We start from the raw sequence: 21,112 nt of genomic DNA on the forward strand, positions 1-21,112 counted from the left end.
TTTTATTCACATAATATATCCTAAAGCTTTTACTGTGTTAGTTCACCTAGATCTTTGTGGCTTTTTACAGCTGCGGTGTGTTTCATTATAGAGATGTACCATAGTTTATTTAGTAAGTTCTCTGTTGATAGTCATTTGGGTTGTTTCTAGTCTTTCGCAGTAATAGGCGATTTTGTAATGGAGATGCTCATATCTGTACTTTTTCACTTTTAGGTCGGTGTGTCTGTGGTGGAATTCCTGGGGCCTTTGATTGCATGTTTGATGTTGAATACTAATAATTAATGTATTCCTCCTTTCACTTCCCAGTATATTCTGTATTACGTGTTTATTTTCTGATCCACCTATGCAGTTTTTATAGTAAAGAGGATTTTCTATATTTTTCAACTTGCAAACAGCAATCATCAAAATCAAAAGCATATTGCTTAGCCGTGGTTATTGAAGCTACTGGGATGTTCTCTACTGAAGACTCTGACCCGTTTTCTTATTGACCTCACTCCTGGAGTGGTTCTTAGGAACACGGGCAGTGGCTGCTGTAGTTCATTTGATTTCCCCCCTCACGATGTGCTGCTCCTGTATGGAAGGCCCTCAAAAGTCCAAAAAGATAGGGGTTCATCTCCAGAGAGAGATGGCAATCTAGTACAGTCTTTCATTCATTTGTTTTTTTACAAGAATTTTGCACAATGTAAGGAGATATGGCACACCTCTTGGGTGCAGGACACACCTACAAAAGGGACTCTACTTAACAAATGCAAACATTGTAATCTGGTTGTTGTACCCTCACATGAACCTGAAATTTTAAAAAAGAATATAAAACCAAAACACTTAACCACATCCGCACTCTCTCCCTCCCACAGCTGTACCATCTTTGGAAAGACGGTAGAACATCCCGGGACGGAGAAATCAGATGTGGTTTGCAGTTCTTCTCTGCCATCTATAAAGCCACCAAATGGTATGTTGTAAAAGAGCCTTTGGTTGGCAGATGGATCAGCTTGGCCAGACCCCTCCTGACTGACATGCTTTATGTTTCCTGCAAGAGTTCATCTGTCCCTTTTCATTTCGTCCTGTTTGTGGTCAATATGACATTTTTATCGGTATTTTAATTCCAGATGTTGTTTCCTTATAATTTTCTGTATTGGTTTGGAAATAACTAATAAAAGCTACCTAATTATGCAACATTTTGTAGATTAGATTCATCTTCAGTACAATTTTAAAGATTGACAGAATGTCGATGGTTAGTGGTGGAGGTTGGTTACTACAGGAGAGTCAGACAGTGTGGAGGTGGGTCCAGATGTTGGAAGAGATGTTGAAAGTGGTGAGAAGATCCACCCAATGTGGCAAGAGAACCCAGGCCACAGAGTGACAAGGTTAACGGGGTTTAGATTTGACATTTTGGAAAAGAGGAAGATGTTTAGGCATTCTGGATACGGAGTTATAGAGAATCGGAGCACACTTTATAAAAGACCATTTTGCAGATAACCTTAAAAATAACTAAGGAAATAAAAAGCTATTTTGTAAAGGAGAGGAAAGGAAAATAGGAGTCCAGAAAACCAGAACAAGTAAATCAAGAGTTCAGAATGTGAAGATTTTTCTGGCACTGACATCATCAAGAGGGATGAAGAAACACATGGTGTCATGAACGGAGCAGCAGAAATACTTCACAGGGGGCGGCACCTGTGGCTCAGTGAGTAGGGCGCCGGCCCCATATACCAAGGGTGGCGGGTTCAAACCTGGCCCCGGCTGAACTGCAACCAAAAAATAGCCGGGCGTTGTGGCGGGCGCCTGTAGTCCCAGCTACTCGGGAGGCTGAGGCAAGAGAATCGCTTAAGCCCAGGAGTTGGAGGTTGCTGTGAGCTGTGTGAGGCCACGGCACTCTACCGAGGGCAATAAACTCTACAAAAAAAAAAAAAAAAAAGAAAAGAAAAGAAATACTTCACAGGATGGCTGTGGTTCTGTTCTCAAGACCAGCAAAACCCTGGTGCCATGATGCTGTTAGGAATGAGATAAGATAAGGGGCTTCCTTCTGCCTGCCAGGACATCCACCTGGGAGGTTGAGGCAATCTGGAGGGAAGCCAAGACGAAGCCAGGTGGCGTGGTAAGCACAGTTAGAGTTGTTCTAAAGTAGAAACATCATGAGGGTCCTGGGCTGGCCTCATGGTGGGATGAAGCTTGAGTGAGCAGGGCTGGGCTAGATTGTGGGCCCCGCCCTTCAGAATGTAAGTGATCACTGACCAACACAGTCAGTGCTGGGGACCTTCCTACTTAGCTCATTCCAGACCAAGATCCTTGATATGGGGTTTGATGTATAGGGTTTTGTTTTTTAAATTAGTAAAATTCAATAATCCCTATTTCTCTTTTTTTCCAATACAGAACCCCAGATTGACTTGCCCAGCTTAATCATCCTGCTTCTCTTTGTGTGCGTGGCAATAGTGGCTGCTGTCGTCTTTGGTGTTTACTATAGGAAAAAAGGGAAAACACTAACAGGTACTGAGTGCATGGCGGTTTTTAAAAATTAGCCTTAAGGAAAATAGATCTATTTCTAGGTAAACACTTCGGAGGATGAGTAGATTGTCCACTGGCTGCTTTGGTGATCTGTTTAAATAAATGCCTTGAGGTGATGGTACTTAAACTAAAGCACAACATTCTCTGTCTGATTTGTTGTTCTCTAGCAAAAAGAACCTAAAAACCAACATTGTGTCTGTATATAAGCAAACAAGAATCTTCTAGTACTCAGGAAACAGATGATTTGTAAGCTCTATGGTTAAGTTGTATAGATTGCGCTGCATGGGTCATGGTGGGGGGGGGTTGCATTGATCTTGTAATACACCCATTTTTAATGTACACATTTAAAATGTAGACAGAATGCTCAGATGAATAATAGGAGGAAGTATCAATTGGGGTGTTAATTTGAAATGTAAATCTAAAATGATGAAAAAAGTTATATTTAATAAATTTAAGTGCTTATTCTTAACATGGACAATAAAGTAGTATCTTGTATCTTGGGAATAACTTTCTTATAAAAGATTGTTGGTATCTAATATCACATCATGTTTGGCCGTATACTACAAGACTAAAGTATAATTTTTATGAAAGGATTTAAGGCTTCATTAGGTTTCCTAAAGATGTTTCTTAGTCATTCTTTCTCTCTCTTTTTAAAATTAATTAATTTTTGAGACAGGGTCTCACTCTTGCCCAGGCTAGAGTACAGTGGCATTATCATAGCTCACAGGAACCTCAAACTCCTGGACTCAAGGGATCCTCCTGCTTTAGCCTCCCAAGTGTCCCAAGTAACTGGAACTACAGGCGCACATCACAACACCTAACTCATTTTTCTATTTTTCATAGAGATGAGGGTCTTGCCATTTTGCTCAGGCTGTTCTTGAACTCCTGGCCTCAAGTGATCCTCCCACCTTGGCCTCCCAAAGTGCTAGGAGTAGAGGCATGAACCACTGTACCCAGACCAAATCATTCTTTTCTGAAGCATCTGGTATTTCACCAAGCTCTTCCATTTTCAGGAGCTCAGTTGTTTATATGACCCACCTCTCCTTTATTGTGATTTAGTCAGTTCTCACATATCACATCCATGATTTCATAACACCCAGCATATCTTGCTATTTTTATTACCATTATCTGGCCTAATATAACACTGGGCAATCAAAAGATTAATTAAAGAGGAAAGGTCCACTTTCTCTTCCTCCATTCACCCATACATTTTAATTGGCTACCAGGCACTGAACTGGCACTGAGGTCTCAATATTAAGTTACTTAGACACAGCCAGTACTGTCCTGGAGGAAGCATGTAGCTGAGTACCAAAAAGCAGGAGCCCAGAGCGGGGTACCAGGTGACAGAGGGTCTGCCCAGCCATAGGGGTAAGCCAGGGCTTCCCAGAGGAGGAAATGGGTAATTGAAAGATGATAGAATTTATTAGGGTGTGGAGGGGGTTGAAAGAGGTTAATGCAGCTATAGTAGAAAGTCAAGGAACCAGTCAGGTGACACTGGAGAGGAGGGAGTGGCTACACAACACAGACCTGTGGGCAGAAGTGGGGGGTTTCCTCCGTATCGTTAGCAAAGGGAAGCAAGGACAGCCCCCGGCTTTGGCAAGCAAACTTGCTGGTAAAGTGAATATAAGTGCACTAGATAGGAAAGTATTTGCAGTTGTCCAAGGGAGAGATAATCAGGGCAGATATAACTGTGTGTGAGTACAGTAGAACTTCTGTAAGTTGACCACCCAAAGGACTGTAACAAACTGGTCAACATAAGGCTTTATGCCTACTGTGCTGATATGTACATGTGGTGCATGTCAGTCTATGAAAATTAGGTCAACTTGAGGTGGTCGGTGTAAGGAGGTGGTCAATTATAGAGATTCTACTAGATTTCTTTTTAGTACTGTTTGTGATTGTCTAGACTGATTCCTACAAGGAATTCCTACAACTGTCCTTTTATTGGGAGTAATTTCACTGTAATATTTCAAAATGATAGAAAAGCAAGTGATGATGATGATGACAAAATAGCTGACACATATTGAATATTATCATATGCCAGCTATGGGAGGTCTGACAATTAAGTTTGTGAACTCGTCCTACAAAAAGTGCTACATACCTCATTGCTGAATATCACTATGGTCACCGTTGAACTACTCCTCTTGGGAAACTACGCATTGATACCAGTGCCTAGGTGACCTTTCAAAGGAACTCTTTCAAAGGAAGGAAACTCTTTCAAGGAACTCTTTGAAAGGTCACCTAGGGAACCTTTGGAACCTTGGGAACAATTCGGGAACTCTTTGTCTGGAATGGCCATGAAAGCTGTCATCATTTTACCCTTAATGTGCTGAATGTCATCAAAATGTCTTCTTTTCAATATTCCTTTATCTTCAGGGAAAGAAAAAAGTCATTGGGGCCAGGTCAGGTGAGTAGGGAAGGTGTTCCAATATAGGTATTTGCTTGCCGGCTAAAAACTCCCTCACAAACAGCACCATGTGAGCTGTTGCATTGTCATGATGCAAGAGCCATGAGTTTTTGCCAAATTTTTCAATTAATATTTTCCTATTAAGAGTTTCTCTTCCAATGGTTACTTGGTCTGCTATGCTTCTCAGAGTCAGCCAATGATTTTAATGCAAAATTCAACAAATTTTTGCAATTTTTTGTCAGTTCTGCTTATTACTAGCCACCCTAAACTATCTTCATCAGTGATGCTTTTTCTCCCCTCAGAAAAATGGTTTTTGGTTTTGTTTTTTTGAGACAGAGTCTCGCTATGTCGCCCTAGGTAGAGTGCTGTAGCATTACAGCTCACAGCAACCTCAAACTCTTGGGCTCAAGTGATTCTCTTGCCTCAGCCTCCCAAGTAGCTGGGTCTACAGGTTCCTGCCACAACACCAACTATTTTTTTGTTGTAGTTGTCATTGTTGTTTAGCAGGCCTGGGCCAGGTTTGAACCCACCAGCCCCAGTGTATGTGGCTGGTGCCCTAACCACTGAGCTCTGGGTGCCAAGCCAGAAAAATGTTTAATCCATTTGTATACTGCCATTTTTTTCATGGCATCACCTCCACAAACTTGGACTAACATGTTCCTGATTTCACTTCCACTCGTGCCAAATTTTACAAAAATTTACGAATGTTTGTTCGTTGCTCTAATTCAAGCTCTGACATTCTTGTGATGGCACACAAAACACACAACAATAATGAATGTCACTTAACAAGACATTGCCACACATCCATACAAACACAGCTGTAAGGTACTGATATACTGAGGTTATGAAACCTTACCAGGTTGTTTGTACAGTGCTGCCAACTTTAGGACATGGTGGCAAGTTTGTGAACATAATTGTCAGACCTTGTATGCATTTTACATGTACTAAGTAAATTTTTACAATAGCACTGTGAGGTAGGCCCTATTATTTTCCCTATTTTATATGGAGGAAATGAGGCTCAGAGAGGTTAAATAACCTGAGCAAGGTTACATAATAGGGTCTACAGCAGAAACAAAATTGTGTGTAGATTGCTTTGCACAGTGCCTGGCACACTTAAGAGTGCTCAGTCGGTGTTAGATGTCCTTAGCTGTTATTATGAACTGTGATTATCTTCCCGTGGAGAATTGATGACTCCTAACTTCAGTCTTTATAGTGGATACAATGTTACATATTCATTAGAGATGGGATAAATTTTTTTTTTTTTTTTGTAGAGACAGAGGCTCACTGTACGGCCCTCGGGTAGAGTGCCGTGGCGTCACACGGCTCACAGCAACCTCTAACTCCTGGGCTTACGCGATTCTCTTGCCTCAGCCTCCCAAGCAGCTGGGACTACAGGCGCCCGCCACAACGCCCGGCTATTTTTTGGTTGCAGTTTGGCCGGGGCTGGGTTTGAACCCGCCACCCTCGGTATATGGGGCCGGCGCCCTACTCACTGAGCCACAGGCGCCGCCCGAGATGGGATAAAATTTTATCTTTGCATAATGTAAATTCATAGACTTTTTGAAAAATTCATAGATTTGACCTTTCAGATTTCATCACTTCTATTTTATAAAAGTTAATGGAGATGTAATTTGTGTGTGGCAAAGAGCATATTCCTTTTTCTTCTGAGAAGTAACCAGGTACAGTAGAACAGGTTTGGGGATGGGGTGGCATTCAGCAGGGTCTGACATTTAGCCCTCTATGTACATTTCACTTTTATTTTACATATATGTGAGCTAATTGACCAGAAAATTGGCCTCTTGGATACGTCTTCTTTGTTCCCTACGATGCCTCACCTAGTCTCTGGTAGACAAAGAAAACTTGCTAAGGGAAAGGGAAGGTCTGTAGTTGTAACAGCACTCTGATGGCCCCCATATGTGCCCAGAGGTACTCAGTACAACATCAGTGGCTCATGCTCTGCTTTACATCGAATGGGAAGTTCTGTTTGTGACAGGAGTTTAAGATGCATTCATTGCCTTTAGCTCAGCAGATATATTTTCAAATGCTTCACTCCCGATGAAAGATGGGATGCCCGATAAAAGACTTGCCCTGGACGGATGTTGAAAGATAATACTGACCTGACTCAGTGGTCAGTAATACTGATCCTTACACAGAAAGAAAAATGGTGCATGATCTCACTTCACAAGTGTGTGATCTTTTCTACATCAAATACACAAGAGATAGAGAATAAAATAGTAGTTACCAGGGGCAGAGGGGATGAAAATGAGATGTCAAAGGATGCAGAGCAGTATATGTAGGATGAACAACAGTAGGGATCTAACAGACTATGGCTAATGATATTGTATTCAGGGTTTTTGGCCAGGTTTGTAGGTTTTAGCTGATCTTATCACACATAAAAATAACAGATAACTCTAGGAGATGATGGTTATGTTAATTTGCTTCACTATAGTAACCATTCCACTGTCTGCTTTTATCGTATAAGGTCATGTTGTAGATCTTAAATATACACAGTAAACTTAATTTTTTAAAAAAGAAATAGAAAACAATAACATGTAGCTCCTGTCCTTGCTTTGTTTTTCAGCTAATTTGTGGCACTGGATCAACGAGGCTTGTGGTCACCTAAGTGGAAATAAGGTAAAGTCTTTTTTGCCTCCTTTAAGTACTTCCAACACTAGGTTGACACGGCTGCAGTCGTCAAAAATCAGCCCCATTGCTCACGGGGCACTTCCACGTGTGGTGATTAAACCTCGAATCCTGGGATGGATTCCTGTAGAACCACTGAAGCCCAAAGCCACGCCTGTGCTAAATGCCTCTTTGCTTTGATTTCATGCCATTTAGGTAAGTATGTCATTTTTTAGTAGCAATCTTGATTATTCAGTCATGATTGTTAAATCTTGATCTCTAAGAAGAAGGACGGGCAACTTTCCTGCATGCTGTAGTTCTTTGGTAACTTTTTATTTTAATATGACTTCAAAATGACAAGAAAGTGGTACATAGGGGTTCCATATACCTTATAGTCAGATCCACCCATTGTTTATATTTTATCACATTGCTGTATTATCTGCGCTCTCTCTGTGGTTTTTTCTTAAACCATTTTAGAGTGAATAGCACATGGTGTGTTCCTATATCCCTATATACCTCAGTGTGCATTTCTTAAGAACAAGGGCATTCTCATACATAAACACGGTACACTTACCAAAATCAAGAAACTTAACAGTGGTACGATACTGTTAGCCCATCTACCTTTGATATTAAAATTCCATTAATTCTGTAGTCCCAGCTACTCGGGAGGCTGAGGCAAGAGAATCGCTTAAGCCCAGGAGTTGGAGGTTGCTGTGAGCTGTGTGAGGCCACGGCACTCTACCGAGGACCATAAAGTGAGACCCTGTCTCTACAAAAAAAAAAAAAAAAAATTCCATTAATTATCCCATTAAATCCTTTATATTTATTTTCTTCAGTATAAAAATATACAAATTTTAAAGCAGGACCTCAAACTGATTTCTCCAGTTCTAGTCCTCAAACTATAGGATTCATCGTCATCTTTCTGTTTTTCCATATTTGAATCCTCCCTTCCTCAGTAGTGTGAAACAGCTCCTATTATTCTCAAAATACTTCCCCTCCTTTGCTCAATTCTAGAATACACAGAGAGGAATTTCAGAGTTACTAAACTATACCACAGCAAAACACAGAGCTATTCAGTATTTGTTTTTTTCTGTATTTAGACTGAGATGATCTAGTCAATATACTGTGTTCAAAAACTATTTGAATTAGCTCTTCCCCTTGCTTAGGTGTGAATATTCTATTCATTTGAAATGCAACTAGATTGACTTGGGTGTATTCCATTATGGAATTCTCTTGTCATTTTAAATAACACACAAGTAATGTGCTGCCATGGTAAATGTTCCACCTATAGTTGTTATAATGGAAATAACTAATACAAATACTGTTTTCAGTAGTATTTAGCTGAACATGTCCTAATAACTCTGGGTATTTATGCCTCTGCTTCTGAATTTGAATCAGCAGGAGTCCTCAGGTGACAGCACTAGTCAGCGTGAGGTGTGTGAAGCTGTCTTGCTGCTGACTCTGGAGGAGAAGAGGTTTCCAGAAGATACGTGCTATCCAGACGGTGGCATCTGTGGGGGAGCAGGTGCAGGAGGCGGTCCCTATGCACAGGGTGAAGATGCCGGGATGCTTTCCTTGGTCAGCGAGACCAAGACTGAGGGGGACCCCTTCAGGCAGATTCCCATGGAAGATGAATACATGGACAGGCCCACCCAGGCCCCAGACTGTTTACTGTTACTCACTCAGCCTGGAAGCAAATGCACACCCCCTTTCTCTGAGCCCCTGGAGGTGGGGGAAAATGACAGTTTAAGCCAGTGCTTCACAGGGACAGACAGCACGGTGGATTCAGAAAGCTGCAACTTCACTGAGCCCTTGTGCAGGACTGAATGGATTCCTGTATCCCCTGAAAAGTACTTGCAAAAAGAGGTGGAGGGTAGCAACTGCCCCCACTGGGCAGCCAGATCCAACTTGGCGGATGGCTGCACAGGCTCTGGGAGCCCTCCTGGGGAGGACCGTGAACCCGTCACGGATTCCCTGAAACATGGACCCTTGCCCCAGTATGCCTATGGCATGGGCCTTCCCCCTGAAGAAGCAGCCAGTGGGACAGAGAGGGAAGACCAGCCTGAGGACGGGGCTGATGGGAGACTTCCAGGCTTGGCAAGGGGAGGCGCTGGGTCTGGAGGTTCCCCTAGTGACCAGCCACCTGCATCTGGTAAGTGACTTTCCTGGTCTCTCACTTCTGAGCAAAAAGGCCTGTTTTTGTACAGGGTTTGGGGGCAGGTGAGGAAAGAGGAAACTAACAAGGGAAAAATGCAGCTTGAAGATTTTCTCTTAATGAGCATCTTAGGCTGTGGCAGTGGCTCACACCTGTAATCCCAGCACTTTGGGAGGCCAAGGTTAGGTAAGGGATTGCTTGAGGCTGGTGGTTTGAGACCAGCCTGGGCACGAAAATGAAACCCCATGTCTAAAAATAATTAAAATGTTAATGGGGCACGGTGGCATGTGCCTACAGTCCCAGCTACTTGGGAGGCTGAGATGGGATGATCACTGAGCCCAGGATTTTGAGGTTACAGTGAACTATGATCATGACACTGCACTCTTGTCTGGGTGACAGAGTGAGACCCTATCTCTCACAAAAAAGTAAAAAAATGCTGAGGAAAGAGAGTCGCTTAAGCCCGAGAGTTTGAGGTTGTTGCGAGCTGTGATGCCACAGCACTCTACCCAGGGCGACAGTGAGTTTCAGTCCACGTCCAGATTGTGTACTGTGCGGTGTGCCTGCTCTTCTACCATTCAAGCTATTTCTGCCTTTCTCCGTGTCCTGTAACCTTTTGCATTCAGGCTCCTCATGCTAGGATCAGGCCCCATCCCCAGCATCAACCCCCGAAAGATGAAGTCAGCATTGACACCTCAAAGCTGGCTGAATCCGAGGTCCCTCGGATTTCTGGGTTTTGGTGTTGTGTTTAAAGCAATATATAGCCTCTAAAAATCTCCTCCAGGAAAGCTCTTGTAAATTTCAGGAGGACAAACAACATTGTCTAGTTAATCCTGAATTAATTAATATTTATTGTGAGTAGCGTGTTGCTTCTATACCAAATTAACAATACAGTAAAACTGTCCTTTAATGGTTTATATGTGAAGCCCCTTTCATAACTACCAAGTATAATGTATTTATGGAACGAGGAGGATAATTTTAATAATTTAACATCATTATAGAGATTTATCACTGCAACACTGCTTGAGCGTGAACAACCCACCAATTATAACATTATAACTTTTTTTTACATGAGGGTAAAACACCATCTGCGTTATTATGTGGTTACAAAGGACTTTGCAGCTGATAGCGAGGGCTTCGTCTGGCTCTGTGTGGATTTGTTATGTGAGGGTGAGGGATCTCTTTGCTAATCTCCTGAAAGCACAGACTATCTCTCCAGAAAATGCATATATAGATATATACTATTCAAGGGGCTTCACAGAATCCTCTAGCTCTCTTAAAAAAAAAAATCCCATTCATGGGCCATTACTCTCTAGAGATGCTTTTTCTTTTCTGCCTCTTTATTTAGACTACAAGAGGCACTAGCAGCCAGTCTTTGAATTTTTTTATAACCCCACAGTAGCTAGGTCTGTGCCTTAAACACAGAGACTTTTCCCTCGTGTTAATGGTGCTTCCTAGCTTTCATCTGTTGCCCAAGCTTTGTGATTTTGCTGCAACTAGACAAATTCACTGATGTATAAATTCTGTAATACCATTTCTTGAACTGAAAAGAAGAGAAAAACTGGTATGTTTTTCCTTCAGAAGACCTCAGAGGTTTTTGAAGATTTTAAGGAATTTCCATGACTAAAAATTGGGCTGTCTCGTTCATTTGCATTGTTCTATTTCCTCTCTCAGGGGTTCATTTTCTTCCCTATGGTTATGCAGACAGAGCACTAGCTATTTGGGGCTGTAGAAGGCTGAAGCTCTGTCTATGGCTGAAGCCAGGCCTGGGCAGCACTGCCTGGGGCAGGGCAAACCCGTTTTTCAGTTGGTGACACCAGAAAGATGACGTTGCCACTGTGACAGTCATCAGCAGTTCCTGGAGTAACAGTGGTGGCCACATTTAAAGACCGATTTATTTATTTTTTTTTAGTGCCGTGAAACCAAAAGCCAAACCGTTGCTGTCCTGTAAAAGAGTTCTAACAGTGGCCTCGTCTGGTTTTCATTACCTTTTATTTCTCCACCACTGAACCTCTAGGAATGGAGGAAAGGAGTAAAAAGCGGGTCCTCAACTAAGTAGTGTTAATTTGCAAAGAGTTTACGTCGCTTTTTCTGTCCTCATCTGAGGCTCATTCAGGCAAAAGGTCCGTGGAGAGTCTGCCTGCGGTTGGGCGCCAACAAGCTGGCCAAATTCATTTTCACCTGAGAAGCAGCAGCCAGATTGATTTCCAAGGCTGTGCATTCCTTACAATTCCTTCTACAAGAACAGGCCTTATGGTTTCTGATCAAATTAGCACTTTCTCATTCTCGCTTTTTTCTTTTTCAAATTGTCATAATTTATGTGCCGTAAAATGTGTGAAAGAGGCTGGAGCTTGGTAAGAAGGAGGGGCCTGATCCTGTCTGGTTTCCCTATGCTCTCAGGCTGCAGGGAGGTGGCCTTTTTAATTGGGTTTTGGATTTTTGTATGTGGGTATTTGCTTTTACTTACAGTGGTTTTGGAGAAATGACAGTGATAGGCGATTTTCTTTGTAGGCAAGAATGTCTCTTCATGCTAGCATCTTTTTTGAGACAGTGATGGTTTTACAAACAGCACCACAAGTATAGATAACTTTTTAAAATAATAATGTTGTTAAGGACATTTTAGCAGTGTTTTATAACTCTTAAAATATGGGAAGAATTATTAACAAAGACCAACAAAAGGGGGAAACATACTTCTCATTATGTTTTAAATAACCGTGCCTTAATTTCGGTCTTAAGTTATACCTATCCTGATGATGCGATGGTCACCTTGGGTACAATCCTCTCACCTGGAGTTTGGAGTATTCTCACTGCACCCCTAGAGAATTGTTATTTTATGTGAAGGAAATAATGACTGCTTAAGATTAATGTGTCTATCATTGGCCAGTGGTTTGGTTTTGGCTCCTGAAGTTACTTGTTGGGTTCAGCCACTTCTGAGCTGGAGAAAGTTGTTCATTTACTGGGCCTGCAACAGTTCTTGATGAACCCTGGCTACACAGCCTTTACTGAAGGTCCACTGAGCTACGGAGACTTGGAAGACAAGTAGGGATTCGTGTCCAGCAGTGGACAACATGAAAAGACCCAATCATTTGCCCCTCTCTGACCTGTGGCCTATCATTTGTATTGAGTCTTGGGATCTTTCTCACCATGCTGGGACCCCCTCACATCCTTACCAACTAGATTCTAGGCAACCAGAGCCCATCAGGACTTCTCATAACCTGATCTTTCTAGTATCTCCAAAGCAGATTTAGTCATTCATATTAAGTGAATAAGTGTTTATATCAATGATTTTCAACCAGTGTGCCGTGAGGGGATCTTAGGTGTGCCACAAAAAATTTTAAAGATCATTAATTAAATTATTTTCAAAAGAAATTTAAACCACAGAAAATATATATATATATATATATTTTTTACTCTTTATGAAATCAACATAATTTAAGTGTGCTGTGGAAATTTAACTACAGGATCAAGTGTGCCATGAGATAAAAAAAAAAGTTGAAAACACTGGTTGATATGTTCATTTATTCATCCAGTCAAGAATAAACAGAAGAACACGAAACCATCATTCCCTGTTCATCTCCCAAGTCACCCTCAATCTCCCACTTCCTGGGTCAGCTCCAGAGAGCTGAGGGAGAAGCAGGGAGGGCTTTCCGCCCTAGCTCTAGCTGCCCTGGGCACACCTAGTGTGCTGAGCAGAGGAAGCAGAATCAACAGAGGTGAGCTGGTTGGTTCATCAGAGTGGCACGGACACTGCAGGGCAGACCCCAGGGAGCCAAGGGCAGTGGAGGTTGAAGAGGCCTGCCTGACTCCCTGACTCTTCCCATCCTCAGTTCTCGTCCTGGGCCACTCTCTCTCTTGACATGACTGTTCTTGACCATCATTTCCATCCTGAGAGCATAGACAAAGGTTTTCCTGCCCCAATTTACCTTCCCTTCCTTCTCTCACCCCACAATGGACAGTTCTCTTCCTTCACACTCCCGCTGGGATGCCAGCCACACCTAGGGTTTCACTTTTAGCTGGGTGTTATAAGGACAGTTAGTAGTTAAGTTAAAACTGCTATTTTATAATTTGGTCATTTAGTGATAATATTCAGTGTTCATTGGTGCTAAAAGTCAATGCATATTTCAAAATATATCAAAAAGCGTGGTTACTATATACTTTGCTTCATTTAGTCCTGACTCTGTTCTTTTTTGTACAAATAGGGTTCATTTTGGAAGGATTTGGTCCAAAAGACTTTCTAAGTAATTTCCAAGTATGATTCAGAATGGAACTATTAAATACTGCTTCCCTTCTCTTATGTCATATACCCAGTTTCTTCCAAATGCCTGAAACAGAGCTTACGTTTCCATAAAAAGGAAAATCACATGACAAGCATATGGGTTAAATATAAAATAAGTAAAAAAAAACTCCAAAAGAACCCGATGTAGCCTGGGTGGTTTCAGTGTATTTGTATATATTTTTAGTTCTGTTCCTTGCAAGAAAATCTACAATGACAATTTGGTGGTATTATTTGGCATAGTTCTTGTGATTTAATATTCATATTTATGCATTTTAAACAACATAATGACCTTTTGAGAAGAAAAGTATGCATTATCTTGTTTTTGAAAAATGTGAATTCTGTCAGAGATTGTGTTCTTAGGACTAAGATTGTTCTTTCTGCCTATGAAATGCAGATTCCATGGAGCCTGCTAACTGGATTATGGACTTAGCAAAGTACAAACGTCTTTCTAATTATAATAGTCTCATCACTGGCTCATTCTGTTGATTTACATGTTTTTGCTCACAGTCTCGAGTTACCTGAACACGTTTCTAGTTAAGTTACCTTAAATACTAATGTCCAGTCTACTAATCCATTTTAAATGTTAGAAACTCTTCAAAATTCCTAATTTAATAAAAATCCCCCTTACTCTGCCTTGCAAATCATACTTTTGGAAAGCCTTTAAATACAATTCTGTCAGTCTCATATTCAGAAACCTCTAAGATTGTTCCGATATCCTGAGGGTCACAGTTTAATCACTGATATCATAATTATTAGTTACCAGGTGCTGGCTGAGGGGCCAGAAATCCTACCTGGAAGCTGCTCATCAGGAACACACAATAGAAAGCCACAAAGCCGTGATTCAGATATCTGATGGGAAGCTTGTAGCTTAAAACATCATACCCTCTCCTCTCGAATGGGTGCCAGTGATACGGATTTCTCTGTTTACTGTGCCTTGGAGAATCATCGATGTGACACAGACTAAGGATAAACACAGGCTGGGATAATTGGCTGCTGTGGCAGAAGTGGGCAGAGGCAGGCAGTGGCCAGGCCCGGACAGTTCCACAGGAGGGACCCTAGAGGTTTGCAGTGGGTAACCCCTGCCATTTACCTGCCTTGTAATGAGATCCCTCTTTTCTGCTGGTTGTTGTCTTTGGAAGTTAACTATTTTCACAATCACTGATTCTTTGAGGGGAAAGCCCTTTCTTCCACATGCCTTCTACTCCATCTTTTTTTTAATATTTTTTTGGCAAGTGAAATCAACTTCAAATAAAAAGCCAGGGGCAGCTCTGAAAGGAAAAGCTATTGGACAGGCATCCTGAAGATAGCGGGCAAGAAGGTGACAGGCTCTTGCTTGCCTCTGTGGACTAATAGTACCTAAAAACCTCAGGCCTGGGTGGCGCCTATGGCTCAAAGGAGTAGGGAGCCGGCCCCATATGCTGGAGGTGGCGGGTTCAAGCCCAGCCCCGGCCAAAAACAAACAAAAAAAACCCTCAGGCCTTTATTTTTTTGTATATAGACTATTTTTAAGAGCATTTTTAGGTTCACAGCAAAACTTGAGGGAAAGTTAGAGATTTCCTATGTTTCTCCTGCCCCTGACCCAGCACAGCCTCCCCAACGGGTAACTATTAACACCTCAACCAGAGTATTCATTTGTTTCAATTGATAAACCTCCATGGACATATTAGGGTCCTGTGTATATCCCATAGGTTTGGACAAATGTATAATGATATGCATCCACCATTATGGTTATCATACGGAGTAGTAATAGCCTCTGTGTCCCACCTGTCCATCCCTTCTCCCTGAACTCCTGGGAGCTACTCATCTTTTTACTGCCACCATAGTTTTGCCTTGTCTGGAATGCCATATGTTTGGAATTATACAGCATACAGGCTGTTTCAGATTGGCTTTCTTTTACCTAGTATTATATATTTGAATTTCCCCCATGTCTTGACTTGACTCCTTTATTTTATTTTTTACTCCAGGCTAGAGTGCAGTGGCCCAGTCACTATAATCTCAGACTCCTGAGCTCAAGCAGTCCTCCTGGAACCCATTTTTCAATCAGATTGTTTGTTTCCTTATTATTGAGTTTTAAGAACTCTTGGTATATTTTGGACAACAGTGCTTTCTCAGCTATGGGTTTCGCAGATATTTTCTTCTAATCTGTTTGTTATCTTTTCACGATCATGCAGCTTGAGAACACAGTGGCCTATTGATGTCACCATTCCAGGGCCTTGCCCTCTTAGGTCAGATGTGAACTCTTAGATGTAAGTAAATTCCTCTGTTCTGAAATGCAGAAAGTAAATTTTAAGGAATTATTGCTTTTAGCAAGGACAGGTCAGGACTGAGGTGTATTATTGGGTGAGAATATTACCAATTCATTCTCAGCCTTGATAGACCCTACTGCTATTCACCTCATAGCTGACTTGTATGATAAGAAATGAGACTGTAAAACGTAGCATAGAATTATATAGATGAGTGTTCTAACCAACAACAGTCATAAGGATTGATGATTTCATCCGAGAAAACAAAAGTTGCTTACATTTCCAGAGAAAGTGCCCTTTCCATGTTCAGACACTTTTGAGGTCCTCCAAAAAGACAGGGATGGAAAGATACTACTCAGTATATTCATGAGACTTTGTGTCCTTGGGAGTTGCCTGTGCACTGAGATTACTTTCTGGAAGCAGTAATGCCATTGTTGCACCCGATTGTTTGCTATTTTCTGAGCATTCTCAAATCCATCATCTTGTTTGACCCGTATATCATCTTGCCAGACAGTCAGATGTTCATTTGTTCATCTGTCTGACAGATACGTATTTTGTGCTTGCTCTGTGCGGCTTCACCCTGCCGAGCTAGCATGACTTGATAATTGATACAGACAGATCTAGAGAGCTGTCAGGTGGTTTGTCCCAAATTCTCACCATTAATGAAGGCCAGGCCCAGGGAGCTTTTGGACCCCTGCTGTCTCCTCCATCCCACCCCATTTCTGACCCTCCTATGCTCCAGCATCCATCCCTGCAGTCACCACTTACCTCTACTCTTCAGGGTCTGAAACACCATCAAGGCAGTGATGCTATCAGATCACTTTCAGGTGAGTCTGGATTATGATGAGCCATGGAAAAAGAAGGCTGTTAGACAATTTTCATCCTTGACAGAAGGTCAGTTAGTACAGGGCGAAAAAAACCAACCAACCCAAACCTGGAATGCTCAGGGTAAAACATCTATAAACTAGCATTTGTGATGTAGCTAGGCTGGCCTGGGGAGAGCACTCAGTAAATTCTGGAAGTGCAGTGTTGCTTCTGTTACTGTTATTATTGTGGAAACAGCTCTCTTAATCTCTCTCTACTTCACTCACAGATTAACCCTCACATTCCTTTCCCTCTACGGAGGAAGCCAACCAAAGCCCTCAGCACACTGAGCACTCACAAGTGGTGGGTTGCTCTGGAATACCCAGGCCCTTCTACTCCCACCTGCTGAATGGCCATGCTTAACAAAGCCCAGGGGTGCCCCCAGTTCTGTGAGTGTGAGCTGATCTTGTTGTAATTTAAAACTTTGACTGTTATGTTAACTGAAAAATTGTGAGTTTGATAATCGTGAGGAAAACAACGGAATGCTTTGGGACAACTCAAAGAAAGAATTGCTTAAAAAAATTTTTTTTCTATTGAAACTGAGATGGATGAGACAACTGTGAAAGATGGAGGGTATACAACCCTGCAAGTGGTTTGCACTTAGACCGTTTGACAAGTGACTTTCAGTTAAAGGAACCAAAACTAGAAATTGTAGGCAAAAGCATTAGAGGTATAATTGATAGAGTCAGGTAGACCCATTGTCAAAGAGCGTGTCTCAAAAGTTTGGCTTTGAGTGTTTTACCATAAGTAGTGAGTGACTTGAATATCAGGAAAACATAACTAGGCTTTTGAGATCACCAATAGATAGTTTTTATAACTCAATGTTTTACTAACTATTTAGTTTATCAGCAGAGGAAATTTGGTAAAACACTTACTTCTGTGTTGGTAAAACACTTCATATTGAAATATGTCCACCTTATCAAATGTTATCTCCAGTAACAGGGATGCTAAATTAGAGCATCAGTTATGGGTGTACCCAGAGCAATACTTCTAAGAGTTGGCCATCTCTTGGGACTAGCCGTGCATCAGCCCAGTGAAAAAAAATGAAAATGCAAGACCCCTCGCACAAAAATGAATAGGAATTTTAAGACAATGCCAGCAGAGCAACCATGGGCCCATCTGAGCAACTGGATAGGCCACCCACCCACAAAGATGCCTCTGTTACCACTTATGAATTGCCACTTACTGTGACTGACAAATCAGTAGAACTTAAAAAAAAAATGTTTAGTCTGTATCAGCTTACTATCTCTCACAAAATTTAGCATGGATGGATTTGAAGGTCATTTTTCACATTAATTATACCCTTGGTAAAGAAACACTTGGAGAATAAACTTGTTTGAGACTCTCTTGATATTTCCAGGTAACTTCTTTACATCCTAATTGTCAGGAATGTTAAGGCCTAGGTTTTGTCTGTCCCAATCCCCCTAAGAATAATATGGCCCTCCCAGAATAAATTTCTCAATCCATTCTATGAATCAAAGGATTCTGAAATGTTTAAATATATGACTTAGGCAAAAGGGTTTGAGTTCCATTTTATTTTATTTTTTATTTTTATTTTAGACAGAGTCTTACTATGTCACCCTTGGTAGAGTGCTGTGGCATCACAGCTCACAGCAACCTCAAACTCTTAGGCTTAAGAGATTCTCTTGCCCCAGCCTCCCAAGTAGCTGGGACTACAGACGCCTGCCACAATGCCCAGTTATTTTTGTTGTTGTTGCAATTGTCATTTTTTATTTTAGCTGGCCTGGCATGGGTTCGAACCCACCAGCCTCAGTGTTTGTGGCCGGCACCCTGCCCACCGAGATGGGCGCCGCCTGAGTTCCATTTTAGAAAAAAGTAGAGAAAAAGAACAAATACAGATCCTAGGGAATAATTGAGATATCAGTATCAAAAATATTAGTTGCTATAGGGCAATGGCAAGGCATGAAATTCTCAGCATGAAAGATTTAACACAAAATCAATATACAAGATGATGTCTAAAAACAGGGTTTTGCCTGGGCTCAACCTAATCGAAAGTTCTGACAAGGAATAAGTAACAATGGATTCATGATAATTTGTTGAAAAATAAAATTTTAAATAGAGAAATCATATATATTGTAACAGATAAATCTAGACAAGGACAAAGAAGAAAAGAGATTAAAATTTAAAATTATAAACCAATCATGCAATGGTTAGAGATATCTTCTGTGTAGTTTTACATCACCAGCTGATGCTGTAAGAATAAAAATGTAGAACTATGTCAAGAAAAATCATACTTCTAAGCTACTTAAAATTAAATTTTTAATTTTTATTTTATTTATTTATTTATTTATTTGTTTAGCAGGCCAGGGCCTGGTTCGAACCCACTAGCCCCAGAGCATGTGGCCAGCACCCTAACCATTGAGCTACGGGCACCCAGCCAAAATTAATTTTTTGATTAAATGTATGTTTTTAATCATAATAGAATGTTTGTGGTAAGTACTTACTATTTTTCACTTTGACTTTTTCTATTAACTAGTGATCCCTCAAGCTGGATGACTTCTCCTAGGTTGCCTGTGTCCACTTACTCTGCTACTGTGGTCAAAGTTCGTTTATAAGCCCTTGGTCAGTGGTGGCTGAGTTTCTTGAAAAAGTCATTTTACTGGGCTGGGCACGGTGGCTCACCCCATCTCTAAAAAAAGCCAAGCATTGTGGTGGGCACCTGTAGTCCCAGCTACTTGGGAGGCTGAGGCAAGAGGATTGCCAAGAGACTGAGGTTGCTGTGAGCTATGATGCAACGGCGCTCTACCAAAGGTGACAAAGTTAAGACACTGTGTCAAAAAAAAAAGTCAAGTCATTTTACAAGTTCATATCTTAATTTTTTTAAAAACTTAAACCATATAACTTACATTCACACACTCTTTCTTAGTGTAAGGACATATGTATCAGCTGATTATAGTTTCCTAAGCCTTTTTTATGTTAGCAACTCCATTTTAATTTCCAATTTCTATTGGTTTAGCATGAAATGAGAAGCTACAAATATGTGCAAAACAAATTGGAAAGCAAAATCCTTTTAGACTTTTAATGTTTCTTTTTCTTCTTTCTTTCTCACTTCTTTATGGTCCCAGAAATAGTCTCGTCGTCATTTTTGTCTAATCTGGGATGTTTCTGTTGGTAATCTTTGTGCTATATATTTGGTTTAGATTGTCTGTTGGGGTGGTGGTGAAACCAGCTTGATTCTATCCTGCTATTTTGAAATGGAGAGTCTCTCCTTTATTCTTTCTTTTTTATAGTTTTCTTGCCCTCTCCACCACACCAATTCAGCAATGTATAATTCTTTTGTTTGTATTTTTTTAGTCACTTTTATTTGGGTCTTTGCAAAGCATTTACTTCAGTTTTCATAGAAACATTTCTCATTTTTTTCACACTTACATTTCCCTACTTTACATAGTAGATATTTAATTAAATTTCTCCGTGAGTTCATCTGGTGAAAACAGACTTGAGAAGTAACTTGGTAACTGGTGGGAACAGGAAGGCATAGACATACTGGAGAGCTGGCTTTAAGTACACGGTATGTTATGAGCACCTGTCCTTATATTTTAGAGGGTATGAAAAATGTGCTGGCGAGTTGTTAAATGGAAGTACCAGCTGGCCTTCTTCAAGTTGAGTGGGGGTTATTAGGCACATAAATCCCTGCCACAGCTGGTCTTGACCTATGCCCCATACAACAGCCTCTGGGAGAAGAGTGGAGTCCCAAACCTCCCTTTGTGATTTCTGTCCGCTGCTCACACTTGATCCAGGTTTTCATGAACTTTTCACTGAGCCTCAGACATGGCTTCTGTACAGGTACCTGGTTGGAGGAAGGAAGAGACTGCCATATGCCTATCAGTAATTTAGTCAGACTGTCCAAAACACACCTTCCAAATTTTGGGGAAATCTCTTCATGTAGAGTGGTAACAGAAACTTCATTTTATTTGTATAAATTACTGTTACACTGAGTCACTGCAGGGAATATAAAAGGTGAATAGTGAGGAGCTGTTTTGATGCTCATGTCCCCTGGTCAGACTAAAAGGTTCTGTTTGTGATGCTGAGTA

General features: G+C 41.2%; 1 protein-coding gene across 7 annotated transcripts in view; it reads left to right on the forward strand.

The window, feature by feature from the left end:
• Positions 1-21,112, forward strand: part of TNFRSF11A (TNF receptor superfamily member 11a) — a 374,190-nt gene that overhangs the window by 31,727 nt on the left and 321,351 nt on the right. For 6 of the 7 annotated variants that reach the window (XR_008376047.1, XM_053572068.1, XM_053572062.1 and 3 more), the window contains 4 exons: positions 855-949; positions 2,368-2,481; positions 7,485-7,537; positions 8,924-9,677. Coding sequence is in view for 6 of the 7 variants with exons in the window: in XM_053572068.1 (XP_053428043.1) it covers positions 855-949; positions 2,368-2,481; positions 7,485-7,537; positions 8,924-9,677 (1,016 nt within the window). In the remaining variant the exon portion in view is untranslated. The remainder of the gene's footprint in view (positions 1-854; positions 950-2,367; positions 2,482-7,484; positions 7,538-8,923; positions 9,678-21,112) is intronic. The other variant, XM_053572063.1, reaches the window with a different exon arrangement.

This window comes from Nycticebus coucang, chromosome 19 (genome assembly GCF_027406575.1).
Source record: "Nycticebus coucang isolate mNycCou1 chromosome 19, mNycCou1.pri, whole genome shotgun sequence".
Taxonomy (NCBI): Eukaryota; Metazoa; Chordata; class Mammalia; order Primates; family Lorisidae; genus Nycticebus; species Nycticebus coucang.